A 12,541-nucleotide genomic window follows, 5' to 3' on the forward strand; every position below is an offset into this window, starting at 1 on the left:
CTAATCACTTGATGACAGTGAGGGCTCCTGTCCAGTATTTTATATGCAAATTATCTAAGGCCCAGACACACCCGGTAAGGACAAGCTTTAAGTACTTTACTTGAGCAGTATCACTATCCTGTTTCTATCAGATAAAAGATTTTCATACAGTCCGTACAAGTGCCGTGTTGCATGATGAGTAAAGGATAATAAATAGTGATTAGCATTATAAAATTGTCCCAACCGATGGCCAGATACATCTACTCTGAAAGTGCTCAGTAAAGGCTTACAATGTCCATATTTGTTCTGAAATGTAAAAACAATTTTCTTTATTAAGGTATCAACTTTGAAATGTCTTGTTACACTTATGCTACTGACCAACAGTATCTATGGTGCACATGTATTGCTAATAAGGAGCTTTACATCACAATCCCAAATACAGGCAGCTGATGTAAGCCACAAACTTGCTTCAAGTCGCTTTATCACAACCATGGTTGTTACTCACCTGTTGATCTGTTCCTGTAGTTTCTCCCGAGCTAAGAACTGAGTGTCCTTCCTAAGCTCCCTCATGGCGCCTTTCATTTCTTGCCGGTGTTTATGGACCAGTTTCCTCACTTCATTCTTCTCCTTGTTTCCAGCACTCTTGTCCTTTCTTGTTGGATCATAGCTTTGGAAGAAGAGGAAAACAATTTGTTTGTCGTACATTAGCCTTTGTAGGAACCAATAAACATTACAATGCTGTTGAACTTTAAACATGTTCTCCATGACAGCTGGATATCTATATCAACTCATCAGAATTGTATTAAGGTGGGGTGTGGGTAAAGATGGTGGGGAAGGGGTGCAGAGTGTGGGATAAGGGAGAGAAGTGATGGTTAGCAATGCGGAGGGTTGGGTGGGAAGAAAAATTGGTTGGGACGGCAGGGGAGGGGACGTTGTATTTGTGGGTGGGGCTTATATGTCTATATATTAATTATATATCATTATTTGTATCGGGGAGTGTTGTACCCTGTTAAGCTCTCCAGAGTTTTTGTACAACACTTCCTTTCACAATATTATTCCTCCTAATTTTTCCTTATATTTATATGATTGTAAATTTTCTGTACCAATGCTATTTTCTTGTATATATGTTATATAAATATGTAAATAATGTTGTGAAGAAACAAATAAAATGAAATGAAATGAACTCTACATATCAGTGAGATATATGCTTTATTATTATTCTGTATAAACCAGATCAGCTTTTGTGACTTAAAAATCCTGCCTTAGGACTTCCTGCCTGTTGGAAATCCTGTCTGTTGGTTACCATAGCAACACCTAGTTGCACTTTGTTTGGCTTCGGGAAGGAAACATTTTCTTGACCTTCAGCTATCGTGGCAGAAAATTCACTATTTTAAAAGGACTGATATGGCATGGCTGAATCTGGAAGTAGGTGAATGATATAATACAATGCATGTACTTCATGAGTCTTATGGATAACCTTGTTAAATGGTGGCTATGGTTATCCACATTGGAAACCATCTAAGAGAGTGGAAATGATTAACCAGCAGGAAGCCAAGTTAAACAGGTTGTAACCCATAATGGAACACTGTTCTAAATGGTGGATATGGTTACCCAGCAGGAAACCACCTAAGAGAGTGTATATGGTTACCCAAAAGGAAACCACAATGAATTGTGGATATGGTTATGCAGAAGAAAAATCATCTTAAATGGTGGCTATGGTAACCAACTACTGAGACCATCTTGAATAGTGGCTGTGGTTACCCAGATTGGTAACCACTTAAATTGGTGGCAATGGAAACACTTTTAAACAGTTGCAGTTTTTGCTACCCAGGAAGGAAAAGTCTCAGAAGGTGCATATGATTACCCAGAATGAAATCACATCAAAGTGCTAGGTTTAATAGCCAGAATGGGTGGGTCTTCCTGTGATGATTACAGGCTCTACACATCAAGGACTAGCCAGGTGGTTGATACTTACTTGTCTTCAAACTTTGGTTCAAACATCTTCAGAGACACCGGTCTTTTTCTGGTCCTCTCCAAGGCTCTCTTTTGTTTTCCATCCAAAGCATCAACCTCCTCAAGCAAAGTTTTATGTAATTCCTTTAAAGGTAAGTAAATAACGAAACAAATCTCAAGATGATAATAATTCCTGAACACAAATGGAAAAATTATAATCGCGACGACGACAAGGAAAGAGGAAAACGAGAGAAAGAGGAAGGACAAAAAGTAGATGAAGAGGGAGACAAACCAGAAGATTTCCAAAGAAAATTCAATTATAAAGTAAAATAGAGATATTCCACTGCCACAGAAAAGTGTTTTTCTTGGCTCAAAGGTATTTCCACAACATTTCCACAAATTCTTTAGTTTTGGTCAGAAACCTTAAGATATGAGATTTCAAAGAGATACTGTATTTTGATTTTCATTCTATTATACATAAAGTTGTATTTAAATGTATGTTAATACTTCTTGTACATAAATATTTTTATAAACTAGTTGTACATCATCACACAACCTTTGTAGATTTCCACATACTTCCATCAATATTTACAAGCTTACCTGGGTTCTTTCTGGATATTTCCTAATGGTTAGCCACTCCAGTTTTAATGCTGTTTTGATTGGCGCAAATAGTTCCACACAACTGTCCTGATTTTCGTACATTTTCAAAAACTCTAGAAGCAGATGGAGTGTGAGGTTCATGGCCCAAATTCTGAAGTCGTCGTTATCCAAATGTGACAAATCATGACTGGTGCTGAAGATGTCTGAGATATTAAAGGCTGGACAAGTTGTTCTAGAAATTTAAGAAAAGTTGACAAAATATGATTAATTTGGGAATAATTTGGAATACTGGTCCAAGGATTTTATTTTACAAGGAGTGATTTATTTTCTAGAATAACTTTGTGCATATTTTGTTTTACTTCGTTGTATGCTTTGCTAACATTCCTACTAGATTTATTTGTGCCTAATAAGTTTCTTTCTTAGAGCTCCAGTATCCATAGAAACAAGCAATATCAAGTATTTTTTCAACAAGCAAATTTCCTTTCTCAATAAAAGGATATTGGTGGAAAATAATTGAGAATGTGAAAGATCTACAGTAATTTTCACTGTATAACCAAGTGTAGCATCAACCTGAGAGGAAGTTATACAAGAAGCTAAAACAAAATGAGTTAATTCTCAGCAAAACAGTTAATTCTCAGCAAAACAGTTCCCAGAATTTTGAGCCTCCACTAATTAAGGCCAATTTGTATATTGAAGTTACAAAGTCTGAGAAAACAAATATTAATTCATTTCTTGTTGATAAGAAAATTTGATAAGAAAGTTTTAGTGATAAGAAATTTTTTTTTGAATAGTCATCATATTCACAATAACTTAACTTTAACTCTTCACAAAATATCTAACATCACCCCCATTTTTTAAATTTTTCTCCCACTCAATGTGATCACTAAATTATGCACCTCACACAAAGAGCTTATGTTGACAGTGGATTTCAGTATTTTCTACTGGTTTATGTATTATATCAGTTGAAACTTACACCGAAGATCTGTCTTCTGTGAGTACCAGGTAATTATTATGTTTGCCGATCGGTTTGAACGGAGGGAGGACTTGGTCAAGTCTACCAGGATCTTTTTTGGCTTTCGACAGAAACAGGAGTCCATGAAGAAAGTTGATGACTTCTGGAACAATCCTCTTTGAGAGATGGACATACTGTGGAACAAATGTACAGAGGAAACAAAAACAAGATAAGAAATGTTGATGAAATTATCATGCATATAATGTAAGGTATTTAGGGTGAAAAGAATAAAATAGGAATAATAGGAAATTCTTTTTCAAGATCGTGGATGTATCATTTTGTGTCACAGAATACTGGGGGCAAACCTTGAGTACTCTAAACTCAACACTTTTATGAATAACTTTGAAAGTCCCCTTAATGAGTACTGAGAATGAATGACAGGATCATGGTTGTAAATGGCTAATCTTGTTACAGTCTTCTCTGTAACATATATTTATCCTTTCTCGTCTGGTGTGTTTCTCTGTACTACATAACAGATAGGTTTTGCGACTGCTGAGCAGTTCAGGCGCTCCAACATTTTACAAGCATATCAAGTATTTTGGTACCATTTTCATCAGCATATGGAGTAACATTTAATTTGGTATGAGGGATTCATTGCTTTAAATTGCTGTTCAGATGACAGCATTTCTACAGAAGATGAGAAGTGCCATATTTACCTGCATGAATGTGTTACAGATAAAGATGCCCTTAGCAATGTCTAAATGACTCCTGACAGGACACTGAGATAAGATCTCCCCCATGAAGAGGAGAGTAGGTGTGATCACGCAGTGTTTGAAGTCAGACGTAGGGAAAACTAACGAAAGCAACTTGAAGTACAGAAGCTGAAATGAAACAAAGTGAAAAATTGATGTGAAAAGATGCATCATGAGAGAGAATCATTCGATTACAGTCGAGCATATTACAAAAACACTTCAAATGGAACTATGTAGGCATGATAAAATGGTAACAAATGTCAAAAACAAGCAAAACGCATATTTTGACAGTTTTGCAAAATGATGCTGCTTCCTGCATCAATATTTAGTTCCTTTAAAATATAAATTATTCAGAGATATGCAAAGTGCTGTCAATAAATGATGGGGTTGCAATAAGGTACAAAAAGTAAGACAAGTTTATATTTGGTGATACATAACAGGGACCAATCACGGCGAATGTAGAATGAAAGCAACAGCAGGAACTCAACAATGAGATACCAATTGGGAAGGCTTGTCTAAATGTTATGCAAATTTATGTTAATAGCTTTCATACTTCAATGTGATTAATCTTTGTATTATAATACGCAGTCGTTTGCTTCTACATGTCACAGACATTTTAACTCTGAAATTTAAAATGTCAATCTCTCAGATTCTTTTTCAAGTTACAATACTCTCAAGTAATACCAGTATGAATCAATTTTCAAATTTCATTTTTACCTAGCAACCAGCCTGTCAGACTACCACTCAAAATGTCCGACAAAATAATACTCACAACAGATGTTGAGGGGTAGCGACCTATTCCTTTTCTTTCACAGACTTCTTTAAAGTCTTGATACTTTTCAATCAAGACATCCCGGAAACAGTTTCCAGTTGGAATATGGGAAGTTTTGCTCAGCTCGTACACATGTCTGATTAATTAAAAAAAGAAGAAGAAAGATTTGAACATCGAAGGGTTATTTAGTTACAGAAATTATAATTGTTAATTCTCTTTCAAATACAGTTTGGCCGGATATGTAAGTAACAGGGACACCAATAACCTTGCAAACTTGGAAACTCTGGATACCATATGACATGCAATGGTTACAGGAACTTGTACGATGGGTTCATTATTGGAGAATAGTTTCTTAGGAAAAGACACCCAAAATAGGGTCTGGGTAGGAAAAGAGCCACTCTCAAGCCCAGTCCCCTTACAATGAGACTGTAATGGTGTGATCCTGACGATAATACAGCAATTGAGGTATACACAGGGCTTCGCAGTCCAGTCAGGCTTCAAGATGAATTAAACCATTTCGAACAAGTTATCTTTGCCGACCTGGGCAATTATTCCCATGTTTGGTGGGTAATCATGAACAAGACTGTAACGATGACAGCACTAACAGAGGTAATAACAAAATCAAACTGAGCTAATTCCATGTTTGGTGGGTAATCATGAACAATACTCTTACAATGACAGCACTAACAGAGGTAATAACAAAATCAAACTGAGCTTGCCTTGTAAGTCCATGAATTAATTCCTTGTTTGGTGGGTAATCACACCAATACTGTAAAATGATAGTACTATCAGAGGTAATAACAATATCAAAGTGAGCTTACTTTGTAAGTCCATGAATTAATTCCATGTTTAAGGGTTCGTCGTCGGCTATACTACAGAAATATTGCACTAACAGAGACAAGAGCGATTCCAGCTTGGACTTGTTACCCTCTGCGAGACTTGGATGGTTACATCTGCGCATTCTCTCCAGGATGGTTATCTGCTCTGAGTGAGGGCGCTGGTACAACAGACTAACCAGTTCGTTGTAATCAGCAGGCACTGTGAAATATAAAGAAAGATATCACACAATCACTTTAGCATTTAGTTTCCAAGTATTACTCTAAAGAATACTTGCAACTTAATTAAACTAAGACACCCTCCTAGACATATTAACAGATGAAGGTTACTGAGTATGTAATGAATCATTCCATTCAATCCCAGAATGCATCCCTCAAACACTTTTGTATGTTACCTACATGCAGTAACAAATTTTGATTGTAATTTCTGTCTGATTTAGAAAGGTTTTACATTGAAACCTTTTTTAAGGTTAAACTGAGAATTGTCCAGATTTGAGGGGAGGGGGAGGGGAGGGGGAGGGGAGGAGAGATGAGGAGGGTGCTTTGGGAATGGATGGGTTGTACTAGCTGTATTCTTCACTATCCTTGAACAGTTTTATCGTTTTTCTTCAAGCTGTTACTGTTTTCTTTTCTTCCCTGGTCACTTTCAGGGATTCTGCTGCTGTCTAGTCCACCAGGATTCTCAACATACTTCATAACATTTTAATACTCTAACAGTTTAAACCTTATCATTATTTCCTCTGAATTACTGTATTGAAATGAATGAAGTGAATGTGATGAATGAATGAATGTACCAATCACATGTAAATTGCAAATCAGAAAATTTCAACTTTTGCTTCAATAAATTAAATAAAACTTGGCTGAAATTAAATTTACATCTGAAAGATAGTAAGGCATTTTGCGAATCTGAGTAACTTCAAATTTATCTATCCATGAGGTTGAAAGCAGGGAAAAGCCCTAATTACTCTCACTTAATTAGACTTACCTTTGAATGTAAATGGTAGCTCCTTCTTAGCAGTTGCTATCATTTCTTGTTTCTAGGTTAAAGAAGAGATAAAAAAAAAAAGTAACATAGAGTTTAATATAACTTTACAGAAAGTTCAAAATGCTGCATGGCCCCCAGGCTTAGGGCTATGACCTACTGTGCATGAATATATCTACGGTCACTTATTAAAATTTAATGATAAATTCGTCTCTCTCAGCATTTGCTACAAAAGATATCACAAAATAATTCAATGTTATGTCTGGTGGACATTTACAAAAGGTTTAATCCCCCCAAAAAAATTGAGAAATGAGAAAAGTTCAAACCTTCTTTTTGGCCCCAATATCCTTTCCATCTTCTGCTTCTTCATGTTGGCTTTCATTGTCTGATTCTAAATCGTCGTCGTATTCATCATCTTGATCTGACTCCATCTCTTCGTCTCCAGACCCCGCCTCTTCATCCACTTCTTCATCCTCCTCCTTCCACTGACCGTCATCTGCTACCACACTGCCATCCTCTGTGTCATCTTCACCACCATCATTGTTGTCTTGGAAGCCTGCAGTTGAGTATTTGAACTTTCTTATTAAATAATTCCCATCATAAAGTTCTTCTTCTTATTACTATTTTCACAGAAGGGTATTTGACTGGATTCACCCCTTGCTACCCAATTTCATTTTACATGTTTAAGTTTATGGCGAAGTACTTCATCCGGTTCACTTATTTTGGTTTTTCTATTTCAAAAGAGTTAAAGTATTTACTTTAAAGTTGATCTCTTCGTTCAGCTGAGGTGGAGGGGGGGGGGGTTGTCTTGATTACAAATCTGTCTGACAATGTAGACAACAAATTTTACCTATTACAATTTTTTTTCAGAACCAAGAGGAAAAGTAAGATGGAGCTCAACAGTTTTAGCATTTTCCAGAGATGAAATTGCCTGCTGTGTACACCCATTGTCAAAAGAAAACAAATGACATACATGGGGATAGTGGGAGGAGGGAAGGAGTGGGGGGGGGGTTAAGGGGGTATAGAGAGTTTCCTCACTCCAACTCTCATAGTGTTTTGTATCTGTATGTAAATAATTGACATGCTTAATGTCCCAATGTAAACCATGCTGTATCTTTCTAACTCACCTTCCAGGAATAAAGGATTAGTTGGTTTCCCATCCTTGTAGCTTAACATTGCTTTGGTCTCCGGCTCGATTGCATAACTAAAAAAAACAACAACAGAAAGGAAGAGATATAGTACAAACTTTAAATTAAACAATGTTGGCACTTTGGAAGTCCATGTAACAAGAATAAAACATAAGTTGAGACTATCATGGCGTTAATTACAAATGCAGATATTAGACTCTGGTATAAGGTCTAAGCTATTTTACAAACCAGCAACATTGTAGGAAATAGATGAGAGATGAATACTGAATGAATACTGACAAAGTTTTCAAAGCTGACCTAATACACTCAAATCTAACTTACAAAATTCATAATTGTATTCACATAGCATTAAATCAACTTTCTCTCATTCTTGACAATATAACAAACTTAGTGGCTCCTTGTAAAATTCTGATTCAAGTTGCCAAGGCAATAACATTTCTCAGGGTTAAACTGTCACCCTAGAGATATTGTTCCATAAAATGTCAAGTTTAAATGCTCACAAATCGTTGAGTTCATCTGCCGAGCGATGTTTTGACTTCTTCTTTTCACCATCTTCCGTTATTCCAAGCATTCTCCTTTTACGGTCAGCTTCCAATTTCTCTAATCTCGCTTTCTCTCCTCTGGCCTCTTCTTCAGGAGTCTTCAAGCGGTCTGTTGCCTGAAATATTCAAGAGGCAATATGCAGCAATGATTTGGTAATTTATACTCTGTAAAAGCGGCTGACCATTGATTAAAAGGAATATTCTGGTGATAGACAACAGTCTTTGTAACAAAAGACAGAGTAGTATCCCCACTGCAAGTTGAAACGCCATCTCTATCTCGTATCTCTCTCTAGATGTGGTTCCTTAATTTACCTAATAATCACACCCAACTTCCTACTTTTGAATAGTAGCAAAGACAATTAGTAAATAGTGGTATAGAGACATTACAGATATTATCGCAATGTAGCATATGTGTGATATTATTAATATTTTCGATACCTCATAAATAAATTTGTTCCTTCAGGTAAAGTAATTACCACCTCGTAAAGGTAAAGGTTATTGATTAAGCACCAAATAAAACTTTAATCTGAATAATGTAGTCTGACTCTAACTTACCTTTGCTTTGCTTTCGAACATGAGTTCCTTGACCATTATGTCGTAGTCGTCTGACTTCAGAGAGGATTTTGCATCACTTTTGCCCTGAGGAAAAATTGAATAATTTGGCAAAAAATGAAAATATGAGAAAAATGAAAATATTAGATTAAAATGAAAACCATGCAGAATACTATTATTCATGTTGTGCTGAAGGTCTTCTTTCTCTTTGTTCAGCTTTGCATAAGAGGAACTTACAGCATTGACCGATACAGACGGAGAGGAAATCCAATAAGAAAATATTCTATATTCATGATTCATGATATATATCAAGGAAAAGCACATTCTATGTTTCAAGTGATTCGAAATAAAATATTTCCATATTGATTCCAGCCCAGGCTTCATAGTATTGCATATTTGCATTATCGTGCTTACAAATTGTTAACACTCTTAATGAACTGTTCAATATTTTGTATACAATTTTCCCAGGCGGTCTTCCATTGTTGGATTAAAAATTAATTGAAGTGCGACATCTGAGATGAATATGACACAATTTGTAGTCTGATAGGTCACATCTTTACAAACTATAAATAATAACTTCCACATCATTTTACAGCTGCAAATCCAATTTTAAATGATTTTATTTTAACCTTTTTCTAAATTTAAATGTAAGAAAAAGAAACCTGTAATACATCTCGCTGTTCCCAACGAGAAGAAGAGGATTTAAACTGACCTTTAACCCTGCCAGGAGATGACTGACATCTCTGAAATTTTTGTCCAGTTCATCGGTCATATCTTCTATATCTTCCTTTTCTTTTTGTCTTTCAAACTATAAAACAAAAGAAATTCTGTTGTTAGAAATGGCCATGACAATGTTAACCTTTGGTATTCCGGCTTCCTCTGGACCTACGAGATCATGTGCACGAGCTGTCAATAGCTATCAAGTACATTTTATGGCAAACAAACTCATAGTGTGTCCTAGTTTTGATGACTCGGAGTTTTTTGGTTTTATTTGGCAGGTTGGCTGAAAAGCAGAAAATGCGCAACTGTTAGCAAAGGTGGACTTTGATTTGGGTTGTAACTACGAGCATATCACAAGAAAGGAAAACTTTCCCTACAATTACATATCATGAACTAGAAACATTTGCATTGCATTCTGTGACGTGGTGTGAGTTTCCTTACCTTCTCCTTCTTTGAATTAGCAATTATATCCAAAATCACTTCATCCCTTGTTTTTGGTTTGTCCTGCCAAGCGAAGGGAAAGAGAAGAATAGTAAATCCAAAAAGTTTCTCTTCAATTAAACAAGAATGCAGAATACTGTAAGTTGTTGACCATCTCAAATACTGTAAATCTCATCAAATGTATTTATAATCATCGAACTGTTCTGATCGACTATCATTGGCAGTATGGCACTAAACCATAACAATGATACTGTAATTAATATCAGCAGCTTCAAGCCTGGCAACAATCAAAGCCAAATTCAGTATAATGCTGCAGTAGGTGGTGAATGTGGGAATGGGACAGCCATTCACAAGGAATAGCCATTGCTGTGGCCGAGTGGATAAAGGCAGTGGCATTTGAAGCAATGAGGCTTAGCAATCGGGACGTTCCCGGCCGGTTCATAACAATGTGCGTTTTTCATTCAAGAGCAATCTACGGTTTTCCCATCTAAAATGACTGTCTAAATTGAAAAGATTCAAAATTTGAGTAAAAACGTTGAATTGGAAGCCATCCGAGGTGTCAGTTGTAATCCATAAACCCTCTCAGATTTCTCTCATTTGTAGGCGCATAAGCGTCGTAAAAATAACTGCTGATTATTATTATTATGAATGTACGAAAAATAAACAGAACCATGACTTGTTGATTTTCCACAATAACTTTCAGCCTGGTCTAAAGTGGAAAAGGGCAAGGAGATAGCTCAACCCTATCTTATCTTCAATCCCCCTCCCCCTTTCTCCCCCCCCCTCTCTCTCCTTTCACATCCTGTCCGCCCCACTTTGATCTATTTGTTTGATTCCACGCCTCAGCTTCTAAAGTTACCCTGTCTGTTCCTTCTCAAAAAGAATTCTTGCTCTCCTTTCCCCACCTTCCTTTCATGTAACAGAAAAATACCCTTTAGTTCCTCTCTCTGATACCTTCTCTTCATCTGCTCCAAATAAAATGAAACCATTTCTTTTCGTCAGCATCACTTGAACATTTGTAATACAACCTATTAACTACATTAAAATCGATCATTTTATATTCATAATGGCTTCATTTTAAATTTGAATGAAATGATGATAAACTCATTGGACAAAGATAATCTAGAACTCACATCAGCGGCTTCTTCCTCAGTTGTCTTCTTGGATAAAAACCCGCCAAAGTTTTCTTCAGCAGGCATGTGACCTAGAAAATGAAAATATATGAAACAAATCTTTCAAATAGCGTTTTGTTTGACTTTGAAAACAACCTATGCCATAATCTAAGATTTAAAGCTGGTTTGGCTAGTTGAAAGGAAGAAAGATCTACAAAAAGAGAGTGATGACTAACCAGTGGTAACCACCAAACATTTCACATTATTTACCTTCGTTAATAGCATCATCAAATTCCTCCCCTACGTCAGAGAGCTCCTCTTCAAACTTCTCAATCTCAGCCAGAGATTGTCCATAGTGTGTCAGCTCTTCCTCCTCTTCAGCTAAGTTAAAGATTGCTGACTTCTCGTGTACTTTCTAGAGAAAAAAACACAAAAATGATTAATTATGAAATCTTCAGCAGGAATACTATAAAACATTGTCAAGTGATTGATGAAGTATGATGATTAAAGGATAATAAGTGAGAAAATGAGGAATGAGGAATTTAATTATAGTTTGCCAATGTTTCTACATGGATAGCAATTAATACAACTTCCATTAACATTCCCTATTTAATCGATGATTAGCAATTAATTTAATCAATCACTCTATTTATTCCATTTTAAATTGATGTTGATATCAATAAAAACAAAAGAGAAGAAGAAATAGCGTGTTGGGTAGAAGCAAAACAATATAGGAACATTACCATATTTAAGAGGACTAAGATACATTTTTTACAGTGATTTTTTGGGGTTGACTAAGCTTGCAAGATCACACAACAGTGTAAGCTACTCCAAAAGGAGTTAAATTGTAACAATAACAATAATAACAGTAGTCTTCTGCTTTAAGTCACAGCTGCAGTTGTATAAAGAAATCACAACTAAAATAGCTCACTGTATTTACCTGTTTCTCAAAAGCAAATCTCTCCATCATTTTTTCTTCAACGCTCATCGTGGAGTCATTTTCACCGATTCTTTTATCTAAGAATTTGTTGCTTTTATGTCTTTGTTGATATTCCTTCAGTAGAGTTTTCTTTCTCTGAGTTTAAAAAGAAAAAGAGGAAGAATCATATAAAATTGATGAGTTAGCATTACAGAGGCATATAGAGGCCATACCATAACTGATTTTTCATACTCATTAGGTCGTACAGGGTTGACATTATC

General features: G+C 36.0%; 1 protein-coding gene across 4 annotated transcripts in view; it reads right to left on the reverse strand.

The window, feature by feature from the left end:
- Positions 1–12,541, reverse strand: part of LOC139967551 (nucleolar protein 14-like) — a 37,019-nt gene that overhangs the window by 1,715 nt on the left and 22,763 nt on the right. For all 4 annotated transcript variants that reach the window (XM_071971461.1, XM_071971462.1, XM_071971465.1 and 1 more), the window contains exons 3-19: positions 12,282–12,416; positions 11,612–11,756; positions 11,363–11,433; positions 10,230–10,292; positions 9,781–9,876; positions 9,072–9,155; positions 8,475–8,632; positions 7,954–8,030; positions 7,153–7,382; positions 6,830–6,881; positions 5,830–6,046; positions 5,009–5,144; positions 4,201–4,365; positions 3,506–3,678; positions 2,533–2,764; positions 1,955–2,076; positions 485–646 (exon numbers count right to left, since the gene is read on the reverse strand). In XM_071971461.1, the coding sequence (XP_071827562.1) occupies positions 485–646; positions 1,955–2,076; positions 2,533–2,764; positions 3,506–3,678; positions 4,201–4,365; positions 5,009–5,144; positions 5,830–6,046; positions 6,830–6,881; positions 7,153–7,382; positions 7,954–8,030; positions 8,475–8,632; positions 9,072–9,155; positions 9,781–9,876; positions 10,230–10,292; positions 11,363–11,433; positions 11,612–11,756; positions 12,282–12,416 (2,318 nt within the window). The remainder of the gene's footprint in view (positions 1–484; positions 647–1,954; positions 2,077–2,532; positions 2,765–3,505; positions 3,679–4,200; positions 4,366–5,008; positions 5,145–5,829; positions 6,047–6,829; positions 6,882–7,152; positions 7,383–7,953; positions 8,031–8,474; positions 8,633–9,071; positions 9,156–9,780; positions 9,877–10,229; positions 10,293–11,362; positions 11,434–11,611; positions 11,757–12,281; positions 12,417–12,541) is intronic.

This window comes from Apostichopus japonicus, chromosome 5, assembly GCF_037975245.1.
Source record: "Apostichopus japonicus isolate 1M-3 chromosome 5, ASM3797524v1, whole genome shotgun sequence".
NCBI lineage: Eukaryota > Metazoa > Echinodermata > Holothuroidea > Aspidochirotida > Stichopodidae > Apostichopus > Apostichopus japonicus.